The sequence below is a fragment of the Choristoneura fumiferana genome, chromosome 21 (genome assembly GCF_025370935.1).
Source record: "Choristoneura fumiferana chromosome 21, NRCan_CFum_1, whole genome shotgun sequence".
Lineage (NCBI taxonomy): Eukaryota > Metazoa > Arthropoda > Insecta > Lepidoptera > Tortricidae > Choristoneura > Choristoneura fumiferana.
Genome location: NC_133492.1, coordinates 17,227,213 through 17,253,561, shown reverse-complemented (window position 1 = coordinate 17,253,561; position 26,349 = coordinate 17,227,213). Strand labels below are relative to the sequence as shown.

Here is a 26,349-nt window from a genome sequence, read left to right as displayed (position 1 = left end):
CAACCCCCCATTGGTTTTTAAAGACCTTATCCAACGATACCCCACAATACAGGGTTTAGTTGAGAAAAAAAAAATCACCCTCATTTTATGTCTATGGGAGGTACCCTATAAAAAATGTTTTTTTATTTTTTTTTATTTTATCACTTTGTTGGCGTGATAGATAAGTATATTTATACCAAATTACAGTTTCTAGTACTAACGGTCTCTGAGATTTATTTTATTGATTACCATTACCTTGAATTTTCTTTACAATTAAGCATCTTGCGAACATCATAGCTCTGAAATACAACCACTTAGAGCAGGCAGACCAATTCGGTTCACATGAGGAGACGCCATACTTTGAATATGTACTAAAACTAACCATTTCTTTTATCGTTTTTTTTCGCAACAATAAAGCCTCTTTTATGCGCTATATTCTCAAAGTTGCACCCACTGAGAGCAGGCAGACCAATTCGTTTCACATGAGGAGACGCCATACTTTGTATATGTACTAAAACTAACCATTTCTGTTATCGTTTTTTTTTCGCAACAATAAAGCCTCTTTTATGCGCTATATCTCAAAGTTTGCACCCACTGAGAGCAGGCAGACCAAAATTATTCACATCAGCAGACCACTCTACAACACATAAAAATGAGTCTAACCGTTTTCCATGATCGTTTTAAAAATTCCTGCCACCTCTTAGACTATAGAGTAACATGAATTGAATTGATATAAAACTTTAACAAAATTAGATCACTTTCGTGTACTTAAATACGTTCTCTTAAAATTAGCCACTGAACAACAGAGATATAGCAATCTTCTACACAATACGGTAGTAACTAGAAATTATGTAGAGAAAAACGCCGCCCAAATCGATCTTGACAAGTTCATGTGACTATCTTCAGAACCCTGTTGCAGTCAGTATTTGTCACACTTATAAAAAAACTTGTTAAAGGCAACAGAGGCTCCCTACGACAGGGTTCTACTGTGTGACATACGAACTTGTCGAGTGTCTAGTCTAGCGGAGGATACCGAACTCATAATAGAGCAACTAGCATTTAAAGGTCGAGAGATTCTTATAACGATATACCATATTTAGCGACAAGGTATACCATAGCAGAACTTATACGAATATTAATAAAGATCACGATATTAGTCCCTGGAAACCTTTTGTGAAAAGATTTTTGGCTTGTTTGTGGTTCAATAACTCAAACGGATGCACAGATTAAGATTAAATTTTGCACACGGATGACCGATACTCGGAATCCTGTGGGTTTGCGATATGAGAATTCTGCGCAGATGAAGTCGCGGGCAACAGCAACATTCAACAAACTCCATACCAAATTTCATCTAAATTGCTCCTTCTCATCTAAAGCGTGAAGACGTAACAGGTTGACAGACAAACGGAGTTACTTTCGCATATATAATACGGATAAAAAGTAGCCTATGTCACTCTCAGGCCCATAAACTATCTCTATGCCAAAAATCACGTCGATCCGTCGCTCCGTTTCGACGTGAAAGACGGACAAACATACAAACGCACACACTTTCACATTTATAATATTATATAATATGGATTAGTAAGGTTACAAATACATTTTTAACCGACTTCAAAAAAAGGAGTTTCTCAGTTTTTAATAGAGACGTTTGCACAATACTATCTTCTTAATACCCGAGAGTCGCTCGAGTCAAGACAGCTTAGAAAAAAAAACCATGACTAAAGATATGACAGTAAACTAAATCGGATCGAGGTCGATCAAAGTAAGCCTGATAATAGTGATAATGATAAGACAACATACGCTTCCTAAGTTATAAGAAGAAATGATATTTTAAGTTGTTATAAAATAATTTCAGGACTGGCCATTGAACTTGGCATCTTGGCACTTGGCAGCACCCATTTAGATCTCGCTTTTTTTGTCGTTAAAGTCAACAATCAAGGCATATATCATCATATTGAACTAAGCTCCCATTTCACATTTATGTTGTGATGGGATATCATTACTTTTTGTACAGGAATAATTAAATTTAAAAATTATAATAAAATGATAAAAATTTCCTACTTTCTTATTTATTCCTTTCCATTATAGTTACTCAACTACCTATCTGGATGCCAAATTTGAACTTTCATCTGGAACTGGGTTAGAATTTTGATCTATAGGTGAGTCAGTGACAAAAATGACGATGTTTATGAAATATATAAATGTGCTCCATATGTATCTCACAAGTCTCAATAAATGAGCCAAATTTGACACGTTTATATGAAATAGTTATAGGCTCCAATGGTTCGGGTAAAATTACACACGGAGCTGCTCGCCAGTTCTGTTAGCTTGAACTTGGCTTGACAAACCGCGCGAATGCGTATTTTTTACAATACAACAGTAACGGTTAAATATACCTACGTCAGTAAATCTAGGTTAGTATGTCACTAAAAGGGTTATGTAATTGACACCTTCTACCCGCAAGATGTAGGTAGGTAAAACAAAAAGAAAGCCAAGTTGTTGGACCCAGGTGGAGGTGCTGGGATGATCGGACATGTACCTTGATGATGACAAGAATGACTTAAAAACCGGCCAAATGCGAGTCGGACTCGCGCACGAAGGGTTCCGTACCATTATCTATACAACATTAGACATGAGCAAAAAAAGGCAAAAAAAGAAAAAAAAGTGGTGTATAGGAGTGGATGGGAGCCCTCCCTACAATACAGATTTTATTTTTATTTAATTATTTATTTTTAAAGTGATTATGCAATGAAATATTCTGTGAACATTTCAAGCGTCTACCTGTTGCCGTTATTAATATTGAGCAAAAAACGGCAAATAAATCACGTTTGTTGTATGGGAGCCCCCTTAAATATTTATTGTATTCTGTTTTTAGTATTTGTTATTATAGCGGCCACAGTAATACATAATCTGTGAAAATTTCAAGTGTCTAGCTTTTACGGCTCAAGAGACAGAGCCCTGTGACAGACGGACGGACAGACAGACAGACAGCGGAGTCTCAGTAATAGGGTTTTGTTGGCACCCTTCGGGTACGGAACCCTACAAATCAGACATGAGGGGTATGTGCACAGAAACTTATTTTATTCATCTCTTTCCAGTAAAATAAAAGTAATAAGTAAAACCACTTGTCTAGGCCAGTCTAGAGCTTCTGCAAAAAATGAAGAAATATAATAGAAAGCGAATACACGCTGAGGGTGTTCCAGCTGCAGTCGCGTCACTAGGTTCACTTCAGCTCGTTTGTGGTGCGCGTGCCGCGGCTGCTGATGGGGACCATCGCGAGTGCTGCCTTCTCGCCGAAAGACGTCGTGTTCCGGCGGTTCCGGGGCACCATGCCACAGTTGAATGCGACGTCGGGGACGGTGACTCAACGGGGTCACGCCGTTTTGTCACCAAATTAGTTTTAAATGTTTTTAATTATAAATATGTATGTTAGTCTGTAAGGTATTTATTGGATGGCCCAAGTTGCCTGAAATAAATGAATTTATTATTATTATTATTGTAATAGGTACGAAAGGAAACACGATCGTCGTTTTACTGAAGGAGTTCCGTCCGACCTTGCTGCGCTATCAGGTCAAGATTACCAGATTTCAAACTATTCTTGCTATCACACTAGGAACACACAGATAGCGATAGGCACTTGAACGAGCGTTGGAAAGGACAAGAGAGCAATCGCTTAATAATTATGTTTAAGTACTAACTTAATGTTTTTTTTTAAGTCACAAAATAAATATGTTTCGTAGTTTATAAATTCATGTAGTTTTATATTTAGTTAATAGTGTGTAGTATATTTTTATAGCGGTCAGAGGGTCACCGACGGTGCTGGCTGAAAATCAGCGCTGGGGCGTTCTCAACGTCTCAGCATTATGCTGAGCCAGTGTCCGATTCACAACCGCAATGACACATACTATCTTACAACCTATCTATAGTATCCTACTTAATAATATTGTTGTGTAGTGTTGTTTATTAGTGTGTTGTGAATAAATGTATTTCTTTCTTTCTTTCCTTCTTTAAGCTAATTATGCTAGTCTAGTAGTTGCTATAAAGCGTCGGATGAAGACACTGAAACTTAGTCTATAGATACAAATTGGCGTGAGTTCGGTGGGGTCACATAACTTTTCAGGGGCAATTTCCCAAAAAAAGTTTAATTCAGTATTTGTAGAGGCAACACTAATGTAACGTGCCGTGCTCTCCATGGAACCATGCTATCTTGTTTCCATAGATAACGTTTCAGATAAGTCAATTGACGCTTCATAACGACCGCTATTGGAAACCTTGGCTTTAGGCTCAATGTCTGTCTACACATTCTTATCGAAAGCATCGAAATGTAACAAACACTCGTCTAGCTAAATCTCCATGCCACAGTACAAAAAAGGTGCAGTATTCAGTCTCGGCAGCGTCCTTGATATAATTACCTACGCCGGCTCGGTACACAAACGCGCGAAGTAGGGAAAGGATTAGGAGAGATTTAAATATGGGCTAAGTAGTGTTGAACAAAAATGCATTTTACGTTATTTTAATAAACCACAAAACGTATTATGTTTTAAACGGTTTTATTTGGCTTCATCACTACGTATATTTGTTACCTACAAATTAGCTACAGAGAAGTATTTTCGCCTTCTGTGGGATGTGCGAAAAGCTTTATTATTGGAATTTAGAGTAAAAATAATTCGCATTCTGATAAATAACCTCAAATACGTTTTTATTATATTATATTAGATGAATTTAATCATCCGTACTGTGTGTATCGTTGTGACATATTATGGCACGTAATAAATGCGCGTGAGTCCGTACGTAAGTAACCGCGGAGCACTCGCGTGCTCGCGACTGATGGTTGCCGATGGTTGTTTACTGTATTGGTGTGCAATAAAGAGTTATTATATTGTATTGTATTGTATTGTTGCCGAGGTATGCTGAGAATTCGTGGCGCGTAGGTATAACTCGCGTTCCGGCCGTTTGTATGAAGACGGTGTACTGCTCCTTTTTTGTACTGTGTCGTACTTGGCGTACTTGGCGTACAGTGACCAGTAAGGGTAGACAGCAGTACTAATAAACATTAAAACAGTATTGCTGTCTGCTGCCTACAAATTAACCTTATTAACATTAGGCATATTATAAAATTAGCATTAGGCATATTCAGCGGATCATTCACCTCTTTAATTATAACTTAATAACTGTTACTAATTTCATTGAACTATATTCAAATTAAAATCAAAGCAATGTTTATTTTGTCACTGTTATAAATTAAATTAAAACAACAGGGTCAATCAATCAGAAATTATTTACACACAATGGTTATGTCTACACAGGTACAGACCTACATCAATTACTTTTACTTTTTGTACATACTACACGTATGTATTACATACAATAAAATGTAGACGGTAAACATGTAACAAAAATAAATACTAAAACCCATTTTCGATTTATAAAATGATAATTTATAAGTATTTCAAACACACTAAAACAGCATTTGTGCAAAGCAATGTCACAAAACAGCATCTAAATCGTATAAAGCACTGTTAACCAAAAAAACAAGAACGCCAGTTCGCATCCTCATCACCTTTGTATTCCCCTGGCGTTCAGCCAGAAACCAACAAAAACGTGTAGACAATACGATTAAAACCACCAGAGAAACGCATCAAGGTACCTTCCTTGTTCCATCTTGACTAAACGAATGACCGGTTGACTCACTTCGCACAAAGCAAAGCAATGGACAAAGAAAATAGTACATAACGTTGAACAAACGGACTAATATAGATTAAACTGCAACAAGGTACTTGGTATTGCGGGTTTCGCAGAAAGATTCATGGACGCAAACAAAATAAAGAACGTAGAGAACGACAAATAAATTTACCATAACTTCTAAAAGGTTGTTGATGTCGCAACACGATTCTATAGAAAAACTGGTTATTATTCTATAGAGTCGGCGGACGAAATACTTCACTCGACATTCTGACTCTCATTTAAGTTTTCGATTAGTTGATTGACTTCTAATTCTTCCATTACCAAAGAGCTCGAAATGGCGGGCTGTAAGTCACACCGGAGAAATATGGCATTACGCTACCGACTACATCTTTTTTATCGACTATCGGCAAATACAAGCATTTTTGTGGAACAAATCGTTCGATTATCATTATTTATCCGACACGTTCGATTAACGCTCACGCGATTGGGCCGCCGGTACCAGCGCTATGTATGACCATCATTTTCTTTTTTGTCATTCCGCAATTAGACCCCTGAAGAACCGCCATACTGGTACAAATGATCTAATATTTTGTGTCACCATCTCCGGGTCTATAATATTTGTTTTCCTTTAACTTTAAAGCTGTGTCCTCAATCATGTTTTGTATCTGGTACATAATCGTTATAACCATTTTCATTATTGTAGTTTACTTTTCCTGTTAAAAAAAGATCGACCACAGATATAACAAATTTATTCAATTCTGGTCTTAGAAAAGATCTCTAAGCAGTTAAAGTGGTAGTAATGACGTTACTTTCTTAATTTCATGTGGCATTTTTCCAGTTTATATCATGCTGCCGTTCTTGTTTATTTTCGCAATGGAAGAGATCTTGTGCTAGATGTGAATCCACTTTCAACTGGCGCCGTAAACGCCATTGCACGGATTTAAATGTTTGTTCTACAATTTTGCGGGTTTTCTCTCAGCAGTGCGTTTAAACTGTTTAATTGGTCAACTGTTATTGTTATTGTCATCGTTCATCACTGTTCGCTGTTTTATTGTAACCTTTGTTCTTGTTTTTTCATCATTCGTCATTAACGCACCTTTTTTTCCACCTCCGGCGATCCTATTGTCATTCCTATTGTCCCGCATGGCAACAAAACTTAGTAGACAGGCAGAGTATTCTTATTTTGAAAATAGGGGATATTACAGATTTAATAATATGTAGGTTTATCTTTTTGTTCGTCACCCTCTAATGTTACGGCAAACTGCAAAGCCATCCCGCTCTACAGTACCCGTTTAAAAGCAGTTTCATTTATCAGAAATCTTGCTTTTCTGGGCTAGTTTCTTTCTAGTACAGTCGCCAGCACCAATATCTGACACAAGAAAGCGTGCATAAATATCTGATACGACTCTTATTTTTAGGGCTGGCTGGTAGGACGTGTGCATGCTCTGCTGTGGCAGACAATAATTATTATGTCGCTATCAAACTTTGGTTTTCTACTCCCGATTCATTTTCTTATTTCCAGTTTGAAATGATTTTTCCTACATCAAACTGAAGCTGGAAAGAACTGGATTCTGCTTTGTTCCAGTTTCCGTACTATTCAGAAAAAACATACATGACGCCGTTGCCACGATAAGCATAAGCATAGTTAAAGTGTCACGGAAGTGTGTGTTGGCGTCGTTGAATGCAACACTTCTTCGCTTTATCTAAACTTAGACTCTAAAGACAAATGTTTAATTGTGACGTGTCTATTCCAAATCGAATGAGACAAAAGTGTTATCCAGTTCCCTTCAACACACGGGCAAGTGGAAAGGTGCATCGAGCGCATTCAAATTCCTAACATCTTCCGCGTTGAGACATCTGCTGGTTTATTTTAACCGCTTTGTGAGTAAAGTTTCATTTAGGTGATAGAAATAACATACGCTGTTACATTGCTGGGCTGCCCGGCTATGAATGTATAAATAAATTAACATTGGCCGCAATGTACAGCAACTCGCACGATATTTCTCGCTTCTAGGCGAGGCTCAAATAAAGATGCGCGCGCGCCGGTGAGTCAGCCGCGGAGCGCGTGGCCGAGAAATTGGACTAAATTGGCTCAGAAGGTTCCGTTTAGCAATTTCTTTAGCATCACGTTTAGTCATTTTATTTGACACTTTTATAATGTAAATACCTACCTTACTGCCTACCTGTAAAAGGTAGATAAGACACACACATACACAGAGAAAGAGAGAGAGTTAAGAAGCTTCTGTGATTCAAAATCAAATCTTGTTGTTGTAGCGGCAATAGAAATGCACATTACAAATATACGAGTTTCTGCTGTCTGTGTATTATGGTTTATGTTACAGTCTTATGATTATAACAGATTTAAGAACAGACGGACAGTGTACCAATAATAATAAATAAGGCTCTAATTGTCACGCTTCGGGTACGAAATCCTAAAAGCCAAGTGCGTCAGGCGTCTAAAGGGACTACACACAACCGGTGGTGCAGAGATCGTTTTCTCTGACCATTGTATGTGCTGCCAGATAACCAATGCACCGAGCGTTTTGGTCACGCAATGAATAGAGAACCAATCGCGGCATCGCTGGTCGTATATTATGCAGTCGTGACCGCCGTCAGGCTTATTCTTAAGAATTTGATAATTGAGAGCACGGTTATAAACACATTGCTCTCCTTTGCGTCGTCGGGTATAAATAGGAGGCCTTCGGTCTGAACTGTCGAGCGGAAACATGCACGGCATCGTTAAATGCTAAATAAAAATGTGACCGACCGAAGACTCGGTTTAGGCCAGCTTCGGTCAAGAAATCTGATTTCGGCCAATAATTGGTCAAAACTTCAGCTTCGCCGAAACTCTGTCTGTATTTATAGAAGTTATCCCGCGTCACTCGGGGCGAATAAACGTGACTATCAGTTGGAGAGGTTTCTATGACGATGATGAATGTATCAATTATTTTTCACTTCTCATGCTCGTAAAGTTCGTGTTTAGTGCATAAAGTAAAATCTGCGTCTAGACCAAGGTAATCAGGTGTTAACAGCCCAGCCACAAAGAAAAAAGTTTCTACTTATATATTTTTTACTAATTTTTATTTTATTTGAAACTAAAAATCAATCAAATCAATCAAAATAAATCAATAAAACTTAAAATTTATAATTATATAGCAATGCATGAAAAATAAAATGTACCTAGTAAAGTAAGTGAACAATTGTTTCCATTTGTTGCTATTTGATTTCCTCTCAATTGAAGTTAAAGCCATTTCCCTCTCGACGTGTCTATCCAATAGTAAAAACGCCTCAGGTAAAATGGCTCGTTTTATGCTCTTGTTGTACAATCTACTATTTCGTACATATATTCGTACTTTTCCTACACTGTGATGTGTCAAAATACAGCAAATTAGCATGCCACATACGTGTATTAAACACTAAGTGTTGAAATAAGTTTTGGTTTCGGCAAAGCTTCTGTTTCAGAAATCTTGTTTCAATCGGACACCGTAAAATCGTAGAATTGTATAACGCTCAACGACCTGAACTAAAATGGAATGATCCGTACAACAGGCATCATACCAACACCAAATATCGAAAACATCCGTCGTAAGTCAAAGAACGCTTAAGAAGTGTTCTAGGAAACACGATAAGAGATAAATATTTGCTAACGGTCATAGTTCAACTCCTAACTCCTAAGAGTATAGGTGGGGGGGTGGGTGGCGACAGCAAAATTTAGTCATAAAGAATACAAGTATACATTTGTCGACATTTTATTGCAAGAAAATGTAATAAAACGTGTCATGATCTCATGATTTACCTGTTTTGTATATAAGATTCTAAGTGTAGTGTTTTCTACCGTTTAACAATCTTGAACGTTTGTTAAAGTACAATAAACTACTATGAAGGGGCAGAAGCATGCGATTACGAGTGGCAGTAAGACAGGAAGGCCTTTGCCCAAGAGCGGAACACTCAATAGGCTATTAAAAAAAAACGTCAATTTTTTTTTAACAAACAATGGAACCAGCATCAAAAACCTTAAAAATAATTTTCTACTAATTTGACGTCGGTGCCTCAGCACGAGCCAGCAGGAGAGGCACGGGACGATACAAACTTCGATTTTCGGATTTCTTAGTAGCCCCCCTGACCCGTTAACCAAATTACAATTCAATACGTCACAATCAAACATGACGGCCATACCGTTTGGAACTCTCCCGGCGCACTCCCACCTACTCACACAGTAAACATATGATATGAATGGGGTCGTCGCTCTTCCACCTACTTTCCCTGTAGAACATGGCAGTAGGAGTTGGACCGTTTCATCTGAATTTCAGAACTGATTTCGAGATACATCGAATTGAACTGTTAGGTTCAATCAACTTTGTTTCGAGGAAAATCGTGTTCGTTCGATTGGAAATGTATTTTGGACGCTGTCGTTTATTAGAAGATTAATAAACTAACGACCAGTCAGACCAGTAATACACACATAAAACCTGCTTTCAATTAAAAAAAAAACAGCATTCAAATCGGTCCACTCATTAAGAGCTACGGTGTCACAGACAGACAGGACACACACACAGACTCACCGACATACAGACACACATAGCGGTCAAACTTATAACACCCCGCTTTTTGTGTCGGGGGTTAATAAAACAGTCCACATACTTACAAAGTTCCAAGCGGAGGGGTCGGCGACGACCTACGAGAAGTTGGTACGCCAAAAAATCACATTTGCCGTCTAACTTCGCAAAAATTTAGCATGAAATAAAGAACGGTAGTATAGCTACAAGCCCAAGTGGGGGAGGCCCAAAACCTGAGACCTTAATCGTCTAACGCAGTGTTTTTCAATCTGTGGGTCGCGACACCCTGGGTTTTTTTTTGACCAAGGTGGCTTGGCTACTTAAGTCCTAAAACTAAAAATACGGCTAGCGGCCTATAAAATAGGTATAAAAAGTCAGTTAATTTATTTCATGCATCATCCAAAGGGCGTGCAGTGATATAGATATATACACCAATCGAATTAGAATTAAAATTATCGTGTGGTTCTTTCAGTGAGTCATGGGCTCATTAAATATTAATTAATGCTACGTGGCGGTCGCAATCAATTGTTTAGGAATATAGGGTAACAGGGTAAACTGATTTTACCAAATGTAGATCGAGAATAAAACTGGTTAGGTAACTGCCTTCTTTTGCGTCACTCAAGGCAACAAGTTAAGCTGAGTTTCCACCAATAATGTGCGAGGATGTGTTGAGATGTCTTTTTCATTAACCAATGGAAACGCTTCAGTTACACATCCTCGCACAGCACATCTCTGGTGGAAACAGTTGAGCGGAACGAAGCGAGGTAAATGAAGCATTAATGAATAACCGAACCAACAAAAAGTTGGAAAAACCCCGACATTGTCACTTCAAAGTTCAATATCTCAAAAACGGCTGAACCGTTTTCGATAAAACATGTCTAAGAACCATCGCTAGCATTCCTGCTATCAAATAAAAAAACCACATTCAAATCGGTTCACCCGTTTAAGAGCTACGGTGCCACAGACAGACAGACACACACACAGACACACATAGCAGTCAAACTTATAACACCCCTCTTTTTGCGTCTGGGGTTAAAAAGGGTCTTGACTGACAGTCGTAGATAAGGACAAATAAACTGGCAACAAAGGATTCAGTTTTTTTTGGGGTACGGAATTCTAAAAAGCACAGTTGGTGAATGAAAACAATATAAAATAACTTTATTGAAAGTTTTATATTACAAATCACTGTAATTTTTAGTTAAATTTATTTTTTACGGCCAGCTAATAAAAGGCCGCAGGCAGAGAAATTACAGAAGAGAGAAAAAGTATAGACAACAGATTTTGTCTCACATTGATTAAATGTTGCCATTATATATAAATTCTTGTCTATGTTTACATTTTTACTGTTTTAAGTTACAGATGAAAATAATAATTATTTACTGGTTTACAATTTGTTATAGTTTTTTATACATTTATTTATTTTAATATTTATTTTATTACCGTGTATTGAACAGTAGGCAATCTGTACTGCAGCAATACCAAAAAGATGTATAGCCTCAAGTAGTAAGCTTAGCTTATACTACCTATTATTTATAACAGGAAGTCAAAACGATGTTTTTGACTTCCTATTTTATTACTTAGCTAGCCACGATAGATCTCCTCCAGCTAGCTCTACATGATTAAGTAACTAAAGATTGCAAGATACCTATTGCAAGCACCTGCCTCGTATCTGCGAGAATGTCTCCTTTCCCTTCAAATATATAAGTCGACGCCATTATGTAAGGGTGAAGTGAAACTGCTTCCTTGTCGCACTAGGAAGTGACCCGTGGGAATGTTATTAAACTTATTAAATGTGAGTCTGATCTAATAAGTCTTAATTTCCGTAACTTTCGTCATCATCATATCAGCTGTAGGACATCCACTGTTAGACACATAAGCCCCCCCTCCACTGACATTTATGTACTATATATATTTTTTATCTAGTATTTTAACGAGGCTTTAGTACATCATATGTGACTATGTCAGCCTCATGGGGAGCCTCAGTTATCACACTACAAATTTTACCCTCTCCCTTACAATGAAGCCACAACTCTGGATGCAAAGGCCTGTCTAATTGAACCTGTAAATCAGCATCGCTTCTTCTGAAAGTGGTTGTCTTAGAATTACATGTACACCTCCATACCATCCAAATACCTGTCTCTGATTTCCTTATTCTGATCACATTCCAAAAGAAAATGAATAAGGTTTTCAGTCTTATTACAACCTAAAAGTAATATTGATGTTTTGATCGTTTTGTTCTAAACAGCCAGTATAGTGCCATAAGGTACATAGAATTCGTTGTTGCCTCCCCCATAAACCCCATAAAACTTCAGTGGCTTCGATTGGAAGTGGCATGCATGCCTGCCGTGAACCTGTGGCTTTTGCCAGGTTGTCCGTCCATTTAGTTGTTGGAAGTCCTACCCCCCACGAATGTTGACATCTCATACTTTTGACAAGGAAATCACAATGAATTGATTATTAGAAGGTTCCTCCCTGGGTCATTATTCACTTGTTTGACTGTACAAGATTCGATTTGTAGCATTCGAAGATGGCGGATGTAGACAATATCTAATTTTGCTATTTCTGTTTCTTTGGCTCGTTGAAGTATAATTTTAATAGTCTATTATGCGGCGATTAACCTTAACAGTGAACAGTGATCCCAAAATTCTATATTGCTCTTGTGTCTAACATTTTCTAATGTGCAAGTGGTCTCCACGTGGTTTCTGGAATTTTACTATCAAGTTGCAAAAACTACAATCACCGTACAACGTCCCTCTCAAAGAGAGTTTACCTTGACACTGGCGAAATCGTCCTATTAATTAGGACAGAAAAGCCATATTTTAAAAGAGAAGAAGACTGTACAAAACAATCTAAACTAATCGGGGTATATGAAAGATCCTGTGTAAGAAAAAATCAGCTATATGTACCTGTATATACCTGTTTTTCTGTACTGCTTGCTACATGTTGGTGTGCAATAAAGAGTTATTGTATTGTATTGTAACAAATTTAGCTATGCCGTATGCCTATGCCACTAGTTTAATGTATTTTTTTCATAATCAACTCGCATTTCAAATTAAAGTTTTTCTCACTTTAAAATTATATTTTCACACATGTGATTTCGAAAATTGGTGTTGGTGGTTGGTGTTGGTTGGTCGGTAGACTCATGACAGAGAAAATGGGGGTAGGGATAAATCTCACTTAAATTTTTTTATGCCACAGTGGAGTATAAGTTATTCGTGATATGCCAATTTTTGTTGTAAGTTTCAATTACTTTTTGACATTAATATTGTGCCTTATTTCTCCAAAATTAACCAAAAATGTTGTTGGTCACACACCAAGGTTAAAAGAGTTCTAAGAAAACAAACATTTCACAATGCTTTCACGAAAATTCCAAGAAGAATATTACACTTAAGTTGTACTGATATTACAACTGCAAAAATTTTGGGCTTCTATACATGTTTGTGTCTTTCACACTAAAACGGCTGGAAACACAGTCTATTTTTAAAAAAGCTTTTATTAACTTGCAATGTATCTTGTATGTAGCTATGTATGTGCAGTTCAAATCTTGCAAGTTCAATTTGACCCACTTCTAGTAGTCGGATTGTCAGATTTCAAAGTCCTGTACAAAAGTCTCTAAAAACTAAACTAAACTCTGTAAGGGACTTGGAAACAGAGATTTTCCATACTTTAGGTCCGGGGTCCTTTGGCATACATAAATTGCATGACAATATAATAATCTGGTAGTGACATACTGGTATTCCAGCCAGGATCGTCTCCGCAGGATGGAATTTCAATGGTTATTGGCATCAACTTCAAATTTGGTATGCAAATGTAGTTTGGGTGGCAGTGCAAGTACAGTCAGCAAAAAAGCTTGTATTAAAAATGACTTTTTTTCCAAAAACTCAATATCCCAATATATCTGTATCCATTAATATACTTAAAGGGTGACACTCTTTACCAGCGCGGATAATACTGACATGGAAATACCAACCCTGTTTTTCGTGTACAAGCATTAACGGTTCACAGGAGTGAAGCTGCAGGGAAAACTTAGTAAAATTACCAATACAATTGTCTTCAGTGTCAACCAAAGATTACTTATTGGCTCCTCACAAACTTTATTTTAAAATTACTAATATCATTTGCACAAACAAAAAAAATAAACAAATCATTTGAGACTTAGGTATGAACAAGCACTAATTCAATAAACATTACAAGTTCCATGTACTTAACTGCAATAATTTTATTGTAGCTGTATTGTATGCAAAAATTAACAATCATGTTGATTCATAACACTTTTAATTTTTGTGATATAGGATCGCATAGGCATCTGATAAAAACAAGTTACGAGACCAATCATAATTTTACGAAATAATACAAATAATAGCGCACTGTCCGCAAGTACAAAAGGCGATGCACTTGGCTAAAATATCTAAAGATTAAATAAAAAAAACAGTCAGGTTCAGTATTATTGGGCAAAACCTAGTTTCGTAAACGAGTGGTAGGTATGCAGGTAACTGTGCACAATTTCTACAGTTAGGAGTACGGGCACTTCAATTGGCATGAAATCGACTATTTACGTAAGTACGTGCCAAATATTTATCAACCGTATCCACCCCCTAACTAATGTGCAATTCAACCATATTTACACATCATTAAACACAGAGTTAAATACTTACTTTCAATCGCGTTAGGTTTCCATCTCTCGCTGCGTTAAAAACGGCTGTTTTGAAATCCATTTTGCTTTGATGTATGCGTCGAAAAAAACAACAATAATTAAACTACCACTTCAGAAACAACACTTTCTTTTGAATATAATCATTGAAAATGCACTGGTTCACGTGGGAAATCAATAAAATCAACCAAAATGTATAGTTTATTTCAAAACACTCCGACACAATTCCTCGCTTATCGAACAGCTGCAACGCGACGGCGACGGACTGCCATTATCGCTATTTTGTCGGTGTTTCCATGTACGAGGAAAAATCCGCTTCAAATCTGCTCGGGTAAACTGCTACCCTTTCAATTCAAGCTGGTCTTTCGGTCTTTGGACTATGGTCAGCTAGCTCAGAACTGAAAGAAAATTATTGAGAATAGAACTCATAGTAACGTTCAAGGCACGATTTAAATTTGTGTAAACTCTTACATGCAGTTTAATTAACTACTGGCCGAAAGCCTGTAATATGCTTATAGGTATTATATGCGTTCAAGACACTGAAAGGGTTAAATAACTGAAATCCTGTTGCTATATTGTTTAACGACCAGGTGCTTAAGATCACATTCCCTATCTGTTTCTACCATGATCATCGTCGTACACCGTGTGACGGAAAAATGTGAAGAAACCAATTAGGATTCCAAGTGTTACACAATAAGGACTCTTTTAATCCTGTTTTTACTGTGCCATGTCTAAAAGGTTATGAGGAACCATACCAATGTCAATGTCTTGGTGAATTTGTATATTGGGATAAATAAATGCATCCATTTAGGAGGGTGACCACCTATACAAAATCATCAAGAAAAACACAAATTCAATATAGGCAAATAAACCATATTTGGGAGATTTTATAGTAAACTAAAACGGGTATCTAACCAATGAGCTTCGAGTGCACGCTTTTGATGGCGGACGATTTGATTGAGTTAGACTTAAGTAAAATATGTATAGCCAAAGGGTCCATATCGGCTCGCATACTTATTGAAAGTCCGAATGTAATGTTTGTTAGAATGATCGTTTGTTGTAACTCTTTTTACTCTGAATCCAATGATTGTTTAGAATTCATATAACAGAAACCTAACCTAAGTTTTCTATAGGATGACCATTTAAAATTTTCAGAAAAATTTAAGGTTTCAGTGCAAAAAAAATCTGACACGATGATTCGGATAAAAATTACGGTATGACTAGCGAAGAGTACATATGCGAACTTTGGCGCTCTCATAGCCATATTTGTATTTTACACGTAAGACGAGATTAAAACAGCAAAATACGAATATAAATATTTGTTGATGTTGTAAACCTTTGTAGATTTATATTGGCCGCTTACACTTTAACTATGGTTTGAATATGTCTAGTTTGCTGTCTTTCGATATGTGTCTTAGTTCGTATTGTTATGGAAATACAATATTTTAATTAATAAATAATTGTCTTCTTCATCATTTTCAACAATATTCTTACTTTTATATCCTAGTTTTATAAACACTTGTTAGACAAACCAAAAAAAATTGTTTGTACAGTAAATATAACTTCATACGTGTTTCAGGATGTATTTATGAATTAAGTAGTCATGTAAAGAATATGCTTTTTTTACATCTCATTCCAAATCACCTACATAATTTTAGTTTAGTTTAAGTATATAAAGTTTTAGTTTTGTAATTGATTTTTATATAAGTCAAGTAAATATTTATTTTAGTAGTTGTTAAATAAAATGATCTGAGCATGAATCTAGACAGCTGTATTGAATAACACTGACAGCGTGCCAAACAGGTTACGTTCGGAAACTAAATTATGAAAAAAATAAGGCTGCGAGTCTTGCGAACCCAGTCTTGAACACAGTTTTTTTTTTCACTTCTCATGCTCGTAAAGTTCATGTTTATGCTGGATCTAGGCGACATAACATAAAATGGCTTTTTATGCTCTAGTGCATAAAGTAAAATCTTCGTCAAGACCAAGGTAATCAGGTGTCAATAGCCACGAACAAAAAAGTTTCTACATATTTTTTTAATGATTTTTGGTTTGTGTAAAACCAAAAATCAATGAATAAAACTAAAAATTTTTTTTTTATTATAATGCATGAAAAAGAAAAGGTGAAAAATATAGAAAGTGATTTTTTTTTCACTGTTGCGATTTTATTTAATGCAATCTAAGTGAAAATCAGAGTGTAAAACTCGAGCATGAAACCCATTTTCCTCTTGACGTGTCTATCCACCCTCACCGTACCGGCTCGGGTGGCTATATGAACGGTTTGGGTAAAATGGCTCGTTTTATGCTCTTGTTGTACAATCTACTATATATATGGCTAAGCAACTACAGCGTACGTAATTATAACCTAGCTAGGGCAGAAAAATCGAGCGGTGACCAAGGGGGCTACTCTCAAATTTGAAAATCAAAGTCAAAGTTCGTACCATAGCATCCTTCTCACGAGAGTAAGAGGGACAGTACGATACAAACTTCGATTTTCGAATTTTACAGTAGCCCCCTCCCCCCCCCCCTGGTCAATTCGGTTGTAAATTACTTCATTTCAGCTTTCCAGCTCCGCCCGCCTTACCCCACGCTCCTTTCAATCCCCCGCTATACCTTATTTCGTACCTATGTTACGATAGATTTTCGTGCCGCACGTTATTCTTATGTAGTTCATAATATTACTTTACTTGCAATCATTATTATTATGATGATATTACGAGGGGCGTTCAATATAAAATGAGAATGAGATGCAAACTTTTTCAATATTGGGAATTTAAATACTGGCCGATAAAGCTAATCTATCTAGCTGTTGCTATGAGAAAAAAACTGTCTTTTGTTTAAAAAAAAATACGGTAAAATCTTTGCAATGCTATTGAGTACGTTAGCTAAAATGGAGAAAATTGAACTGCGCGCCGTTATCAAATACTTGTTTGTTTTTTTTTTTTTCTACGGACCAAGTCAATTTAGACTTGCGGGACACTTTAGGGTCTAAATACTCTTCCCTATTCGACAGTCGCACGTTGGTGCGCCAAATTTAGACGTGGAAGAAGATCGACCATGGACGACCTCCGCTCCGGACGCTCTACTACAGCAGTAGCTGAAGAAATTGTAAAAAAAGTCGAAAACATAGTTTTGTCGGATCGTCGTGTCACGGTTCGCTTTATTGCTGAAAATGTAAAGATAACGGGAAGCGGGAGCGTGCATAATATTTTAAATGAAAGCTTGGGTATAAAAAAAGGTATCCGCGCGTTGGGTACCAAGAATGCTTACTGTACTGACACGCAAAAGCAAACTAGAGTCGAGATTGAGAGAGTCGTGATTCAAGAAGCTGTGAACTTGATACATCAAGACCGGGAACTTTTTTGGCGCAATTTATAACAATGGACGAAACATGGCTCCATCATTACGACCCTGAAACGAAACTGCAGTCTATGACATGGAAAAGGCCATCACCTCCAACTCCGAAGAAATTCAAGGTTGGCCCATCTGCCTGTAAGGTCATGGGCTCTGTTTTTTTGGATGGTAAAGGGGTAGTAATGATTGAGTATCTCGAGCATGGAGCCACTATTACGGGCACTTTATGTGCCAAACAAATAGCAACATTGCGCAATGAGATCCGTGAAAAAAGGCGAGGTAAACTCGAAAGTTATGCTGTTTCACCAGGACAATGCCCCGGCACACAAGTCCGCCGTTGCAATGGCTGTAATTCTCCTGTTCGATATCCTTAAGCATCCTCCGTATTCAATAGATCTCTACCTCGCCCCCAGTGATTTCTACCCATTTCCGAAATTGAAAGAATACCTAAGAGGCCAGAAATTTGAAGACGACGACGCGGTAGTCGCTGCAGTACAAGATTTTTAAGTACACAAGATGAGAACTTTTTTTTAAAATAGAATTTTAAGTTTAGAAAAAAGATATACTAAGTGTATTGTGTGTTGTGTGTAGAGCACTTGAATAAACTTGAACGAATTCAAAATCTGTGCATTCGCTTCATATTTGGCCTACGTAAATATTATCATGTTTCTTATTTCCGATCACAGCTCCAGTGGCTCCCCATCCGCTTTCACCGAAACTCTCACATTCTCCATCTTCTCTTTAACCCTGCAACTCCTTGCTACCTCAAAGAGCGATTTAGCTATGTTACTTCTGTTCGTTGCTCTCAAAACTTTCTCCTTACTGTCCCACTTTCAAACTCTAAATTCTATGTTTATTCTTACTCTGTCCAGACCACTCGGTTGTGGAACTCCCTACCGATAGACTTGAGGCGCGCAAAGTAATTACCTATCTTTAAGTCTATGCTTAGAGAGCACTATCTGTCATCTTGCGTATGAATGTCATAGTTAGCTTATTTATATGTTATGGTATTTATCTATCTATCTATCTGTTTAGTTTTGTTGTGTATGTGTATTGTATGTGTTAGTTTTACGTATCCTTGATACTGCTCTAATCTACTGTAAATTGCAACACCTGCTAAAATGTATTCCTTATTTCTGTCCATTGTAAAGGTTGCCTGGAAGAGATCGCTCTGAAGCGATAAGGCCGCCTATTGCTTACCTTAGAAAATCTCTATGTATATACTTGTGTTTTTTATACTGTTTACTGTGTTGGTGTGCAAAAAAGAGTTATTGTATTATATTGTATTGTATTATGCTAAAAGGTGACTATGTCGAACAATAGAATAATAAAATGACATTTATTTAAAGTTGTTTATAACACTCATTCTCACTTTTTATTGAACGCCCCTCGTATTTTCATTATTTTATGATGATTGCAAGTAATATTCGCGATGAGTGCGGATTGCATTCAATTTAACCCGACAACAGGACACAATATACATTCATTGTGACAAATCCTTTAGCGTAAGCCGGCATACATTTGTAGTTAGAAATTAGTCAAATGTTTATTATTTTATCCACGCCTGTAATTTCGATATGTGTTGGTCTAGCTGGTTTTTAAATTAATTCATTTTATTCAGTGCTGGGACTATATTTTTTGTTCCGGTAGCTTGTTCCCTGTCTACAATATTTTTTAAATTATGTAATGCTTTAATTTCACGTTTTGCCCAATTACATTCATGATAGTAATTTAGGAGTATTTACTCCTATCAATAACAACATAAAAACAACAACATGTAATAAACTACAATACTTGCGTAATACCCTGGTATTGCAGTTGTCTATGGGCGGTGGTGATCTCTTACCATGAGGAGACCCACTTGCTCGTTTGCCATCCAGTCGAATAAAAAAATAAAATAAAAAATAAAACTTGTATTAATGTTATTTAAGAATTCCCACATTTTACAGGAATATTTTTATAGTGGCAACATTTTATTAATGTAACGCTTCTGTCAATGTCAAAATATAAAGCTGTTACAGACAAGACAATAAGACTTCAGTAACCGTGTTCGTTTATGCTCTTTAAACAAAAAAATACCTTAAATCGTATTATAATTGAAATTAATCACATTGTTATCATTTATTTACTGTTTGATTTATAGGCAATTGTGAATATGAAAATTAATGTAATTATGTCTTAGCTATATTGTCTGCTCTCACCTTCATAAACGGGTGCAATCAATGAGGTCAATGTTGCCAATGTTGTTATTCGGCTGATCCAATGGGCTGGGCTAATCGCTCAACTACTCGGCATAGGCTTTATTAAATATTAAGAAAAGACATTTTAGTTATAAAAAAATATTTTATTCCTCTTTTAAGATACAGATTATTTTTCTTTTTCATCCGGTCCCAAAAGCTTGATGGTTATTCTTGGGATGAACTATTTGTCTTATTCCAGTCCATGTAGTTTTTCAGCAAAAGCATTTGCTGTGTGAGTAAGATATAAGAACACAAACCACTTCTTTGATACTAATCACAAAGTTTGTTAAGGCTTCTTCATTGCACACAAATAAAAACAAAATTACAAGAGCTTGATGGCAGTTAAATAAATACCTACTTGAATACAAAATTATCTAGCTAGTAAATTCTTAAAGTATTGACTGACTGAAAGAAATATCATAATAGGTTCTAACATAACTGATACACTGGTAGAGCCCAAACTATTTCCTAACTTAATTAGGTCATGCATGGCGCTTTGCCGGTTGCAGCCGCGATATGCTTCCTCCAGCTTCGCTCATTGTCATACTTAATTTTCCGGAACCTAAATTGACAGTAATAGTCACCAATTATATAAACAACTTTTCTTTCAAGCAGGAAATATTTGGCCTCTTCCAGTCTGGGTATGTAAGGTTATGTATGGGGTGTTATGTACATTATAATTAAGTGGGTAGAACTCTCTTGCTTTTTATAATAAAAGGTGATTGATGTAGGTAGACACACACATTCCCATGTATGCATGCAAGCACAGCTCCCTAGCTGAATAAAGTGTATTTCAAGGACTATTAGTGTTTTACTGGACATATTAGTGGCGACGAAGTGTAAAAGTGAACTTTTTAAACCAAAATGTCAAAAAAATCCGTGAAGTTTAATGAGTTTAATCCTCAAGTGGACAGTTGGGACAATTACTTGGACAGGTTAAAATATTGCTTTATAGCAAACGGTATTGACACTGATAAGGATAAAAAAGCTAATTTCTTTACTGTGTGTGGTGCACAAGTGTTTGAGACTTGTTTAGCGTTGATTACACCGAGCAAAACTAGTGATGTGACATTTGGTGACATTGAAACTGTTTTAACCAAACATTACAGCCCGAAACCAATGAAATCTCCATGTCTTATAAATTTTACAAGCGTGATCAACGTCAAGGAGAGAAGGCATCCGAATATATAACCGACTTACGAAAGATTAGTTCGTCTTGTAACTTCAGCGACTTGGAACGTATGTTACGCGACCGACTCGTGTGCGGTATGAGCGACCATAGATTGCAGTACGAACTATTAAAAAAAGACGGCCTCACCTACCAGAATGTCGTGGATGCTATGCTATCATCGGAGAGTGCGGTGAAAGACATTCGTATGATAGTGACTAATTACGGAGCGAACGGCACCCCTGACGCACCCACACACGCCGCGTCGACATCGACGGCGCAGCCGGAAGCGATGGACGTCAACGCCGTGCAGGCAAAGGCGGTCACTCGCCTGTGCTACAGGTGCGGGGACCACCACGGCGGAGAATGTCGTTTCGTCAACGCAGTGTGCCGTTTTTGTAAGAAAAGAGGACACTTGGAGAAAATTTGTATCGCCAAAAAGAAACGCGGCTACAAAGCAGTTCACTACACGGAGGAGGACAAGGACGATTACATCGGTGGCATATACAACGTGGGCGGCGTCCGCGTGAGCCGCGTGCCGCCTTACGAAGTGGTCGTGACGTTGAACGGCACGCCGACGGACATGCAGGTGGACACGGGCGCGAGCTTCTCGCTGGTGAACGAGCGCACGTGGCGCGCGTTGGAACACCCGCGCCCGCCGCTGCAGCCGCCGCCGCTGGCGCTGCGCACCTGGACCGACTCACCAGTCGCGCTGCTGGGTCGGGCGACGCTTCGAGTGCAGTACAAGACATTACTCGTGATTTAGATGTTTTTGTTGCGAAAGGCAAAGGGCCGAATCTCTTAGGGCGTGATTGGTTCGAGCCGTTAAATGTTACATTAAATGTTAATTACGTGTCAACTTCTTACGATGCTAACCAAATGATTAATAGACATGTAGAGGTATTTAAAGAAGGACTCGGTACTTACCGAGGAGAACCGGTAGCTATTCATGTGAAGCAAGGGGCGACACCTAAATTTGTTAAAGCTCGGCCTGTACCGTATGCGATAAAAGATCGTGTCGAAAAAGAGATAGATAGATTGGTTCAGGAAGGGGTACTCCGTCCGGTATCTTTTTCCGACTGGGCGACGCCCGTAGTGCCGATTGTTAAGAAGACAGGGGACATCCGGTTATGTGGAGACTATCGCAGTACGGTGAACCAAGCCACCGAATCGGATACGTATCCGATGCCAACCGCCAATGAAGTCTTCGCGACCATAGCCGGAGGCAAATATTTTTCAACCCTAGACCTGGACCGAGCTTATACGCAGGTAACGGTGGACGACTCCACGGCGAAATTACTCACGTTAAACACCTCCAAGGGTTTATATTCAGTGCACCGCCTGGCATTCGGAGTCAAAGCGAGCCCAGGTATCTTTCAACGGTTGATGACAGCTCTACTGGCAGGCATCCAAGGGGTGGCAGTTCTGATCGATGATATTATTATTTCGGGTCAAAATGAAAACGAAATGTGGCAGCGTCTAGATGCGGTACTCACACGTATACAGAAAGCAGGACTACGGTTGAACAAGAATAAATGTAAGTTGGGCAGACAGAGAGTAGAATTCCTGGGATACGTAATAGACGCAGAGGGTATACATCCAGCTCCGAGCAAAGTGGAGGCTATAATGAACACACCGGCACCACAAAACGTGCAGGAATTGCAAGCTTTTCTCGGACTCTATAATTTTTATGAAAGGTTCATACCACACAAAGCAACGATGCTGGAGCCTTTACATCGGCTGCTTGATAAGGCTAGGACGTGGTACTGGTCTGAAACGGAACAAGTAGCGTTCGACAAGGCAAAACGTTTATTGTCATTTGATTTAACGCTAGTTCATTACGATCTACACAAACCTCTAGTACTTACTTGTGACAGTTCTGAATATGGCGTTGGTGCAGTGCTATCGCACATTTTTGAAGACGGAATTGAGCGCCCAATTGCAATGAGCTCTCGAACGTTACATACACATGAACGGCGTTATTCGCAGCTGGACAAAGAGGCTGCATCAATCATGTTCGGCATTCAAAAGTTTCATAACTATTTAATTGGCCGATCCTTTACAATAGTAACGGACCACAAGCCATTGCTTGGTATTTTCGACCCAAAAAGGCCTATGCCAAGGATGATGTCTCCACGATTAACTAGAATAGGATTGGCATTAACTGCACACAGTTACCAGATAATAAACAGTTGTTCATCACATACAACGTGGCTGGCCAACCAAAGTAAATGATAGTGACTTACGTAAATACTGGCTACATCGAGACGAATTGTCGCTAAAGGAAGATTGCATCCTGTTAGGCTGTCGTGTAGTTATTCCACCCATGTTTCGAGAAGCCACACTTCGGGTACTTCATAGTACTCATAACGGCATAGTACAGACAAAGGCACTGGCAAGAAGCTACATATGGTGGCCTCAGCTCAACGAAGACATTGAGAGACTGATCGGAGACTGTTCAAAGTGCCTAGAAAACCGGCACATGCCTCCTAAAACAAATCACGAGTGGATCACGCCTACCAGACCATGGTCTAGGATACACGTTGACTTTGCGGGGCCATTTCAGAACAAATATTTCCTGATAGCAGTTGACTCTTACTCACGGTGGCCTGAAGTGTTTATGGTCACCAATATGACCTCGGCTACTGTTATAAAACACTTACGTATACTGTTTGCTACCCACGGCTTATGCGAAATGATCGTTTCCGACAATGGTACATCGTTCGTATCCGGCGAAATGGAGCGTTTCTTAAAGGCGAATAATATAAAACATGTAAAAACAGCGCCTTACCATCCAGCTACAAATGGTTTAGCCGAAAGAATGGTGCAAACAGTGAAGAATAAACTTCGGAAAATGGATAATGTACCGTGGGAAGTTCGCATCCCGAACATGCTCCTGGGATTACGAGCTACAGCATGCTCTGGGACAAATAAGAGCCCGGCGGAATTGCTGATGAACAGGAAGCTACGAACACTTTTGGATACTATCCACCCGGATAATGTCAGCAATAAAAAAGTGGAAGAGCAAATTGACAGGAACGCAAACCAAAAGGTGCGACAAAGCAATGTTGGACATAATATAATGTATAGAAATTATGGTAATGGCCCCAGATGGTTACCAGGGAAAATTTTTTCGAAAGGGGGCCCATCGAGTTACCGCGTGGAAGCAACAGATGGTTCAATAGTCAACAGGCACATGGACCAGTTAATTAAAACAGCACAGAATGCAGATTCGAATGAAGAAACGGAACCACACAGCGAACAAGTAGTGAGAGGCGAAGAAGTAGTAAGAGGCGAAGAAATAGAGGATAAAGGAACGGTGCCAGAAACAGAAAATGCCCAGGAGAAAGACAGAGGGGTTGTGGTAATCAGTGAAGATGGGAATCAGGAAGAGGGTATTATTGAAATACCTAGCGCAGATCAGTGGGCAAAGATGTTAGGAATACCTACTCCTGAACCAAGTCAAACTGGAGGGAAAGTAATTAAAAAACCCAAATACCGTTCTACATTACCCTATGAAAAGCCTGGTAGAAGTTATAAGTAGGTGCTTGATATTGTTCTTGTTGTAAGTTGTAATGTAATGTTTTTGTTATAAGTTGTTGCTTTATATTGTTATGGTTAGAGTACAGTTACTTGGGGGAAGGTATGTTATGTACATTATAATTAAGTGGGTAGAACTCTCTTGCTTTTTATAATAAAAGGTGATTGATGTAGGGTAGACACACACATTCCCATGTATGCATGCAAGCACAGCTCCCTAGCTGAATAAAGTGTATTTCAAGGACTATTAGTGTTTTACTGGACATATTATGGGGAAAAAGAAAATTTTACCATGTTTAACCATTTTTATCCAGTGCAGTCGCTTTCTAGTTTAAAGAAATAAACGCTTCATGTCTCTGATACACACCAGGATAGACCCCAGATGCTGTACTTATAAACTTTTTTTTTCACTGTAAAAATAAACACATTTTGAAATTATTTATTTTAGCTTAAGTATCTTCCAATAATTCTGCTATCCAAGTAGTAGCTTAAATATGATTGTGAGTATGTTTAGAAGTATCAGCGGAACTGAAAAAGAAAAATAATACTAGTTAGTAAAAACTTAAAATCTAGTCTCGCTTATGTTGTGCTTCATATAAACTCTCAATAAATACTTACTCCTTGTCACAGTTCTAATGGATCTTACTAAATTCAAGATCTGGAATTTTACTGTTGACTGATCCTCAAAGCCTTGATTTTGACTTTTTGCTCCCCAACCCACTGGAAAAGTGCAATTTATGAATTAAGTAAAATTTGTGACAAAAAGTTATTAAGGTTGATTGTTGGTACTGGTAATTAGCAGCCTGGGAGTGGTTATAGGAGTTGATTGCATTAAGTTTATAAGGTTATACTCACTTTTCTGCATGAACCTTTCTTCATGAAGTACGCACACTGCATTAAGGCAAAGCAACGTGGCCTCGAACAAATTCCACAAAGTTAACATTTTTACTAAATAAAGCTATACAAGCTTAATTCATCCAAAATTCGTTTAGAACATTTCAGATCGGAATCAAATTATTCAGATTTCAGAATACTTGTTCTGCAGTGTTGCCTGGAGCAGATTTTGTTTTGGTCCAAAATTCTTCTGCAAAAGATCCGATTCATGAAAAAATAGTACATTGTTGTAGAGGCACGAAAGTAATCAATAGATGAACGAGTTAGTTTGCATTTGCGAAA

At 38.0% G+C, this 26,349-nt stretch overlaps 2 protein-coding genes across 2 annotated transcripts in view; both read right to left on the bottom strand.

Moving 5' to 3' along the window:
• The window catches only part of LOC141439869 (fibrillin-1-like), a 135,233-nt gene that overhangs the window by 59,077 nt on the left and 49,807 nt on the right, over window positions 1-26,349 (bottom strand).
• LOC141439526 (immediate early response 3-interacting protein 1-like) lies at window positions 25,598-26,251 on the bottom strand. Its single transcript, XM_074103814.1, has 3 exons — window positions 26,029-26,251; window positions 25,792-25,893; window positions 25,598-25,701 (listed from the first exon to the last, which is right to left on the bottom strand). Exons 1-3 carry the CDS (start codon window positions 26,114-26,116, stop codon window positions 25,646-25,648), a joined length of 246 nt encoding a protein of 81 aa, XP_073959915.1. The 5' UTR covers window positions 26,117-26,251; the 3' UTR covers window positions 25,598-25,645.

Coding starts and splice junctions, on each gene's coding strand:
- LOC141439526 (XM_074103814.1), bottom strand. CDS start 26,116: ATGTTAACTTTGTGGAATTTGTTCGAGGCCACGTTGCTTTGCCTTAAT. Junction 25,894..26,028: donor AGAAAGGTTCATGCAGAAAA/GTGAGTATAACC, acceptor GCACTTTTCCAG/TGGGTTGGGGAGCAAAAAGT. Junction 25,702..25,791: donor CATTAGAACTGTGACAAGGA/GTAAGTATTTAT, acceptor TTTCTTTTTCAG/TTCCGCTGATACTTCTAAAC.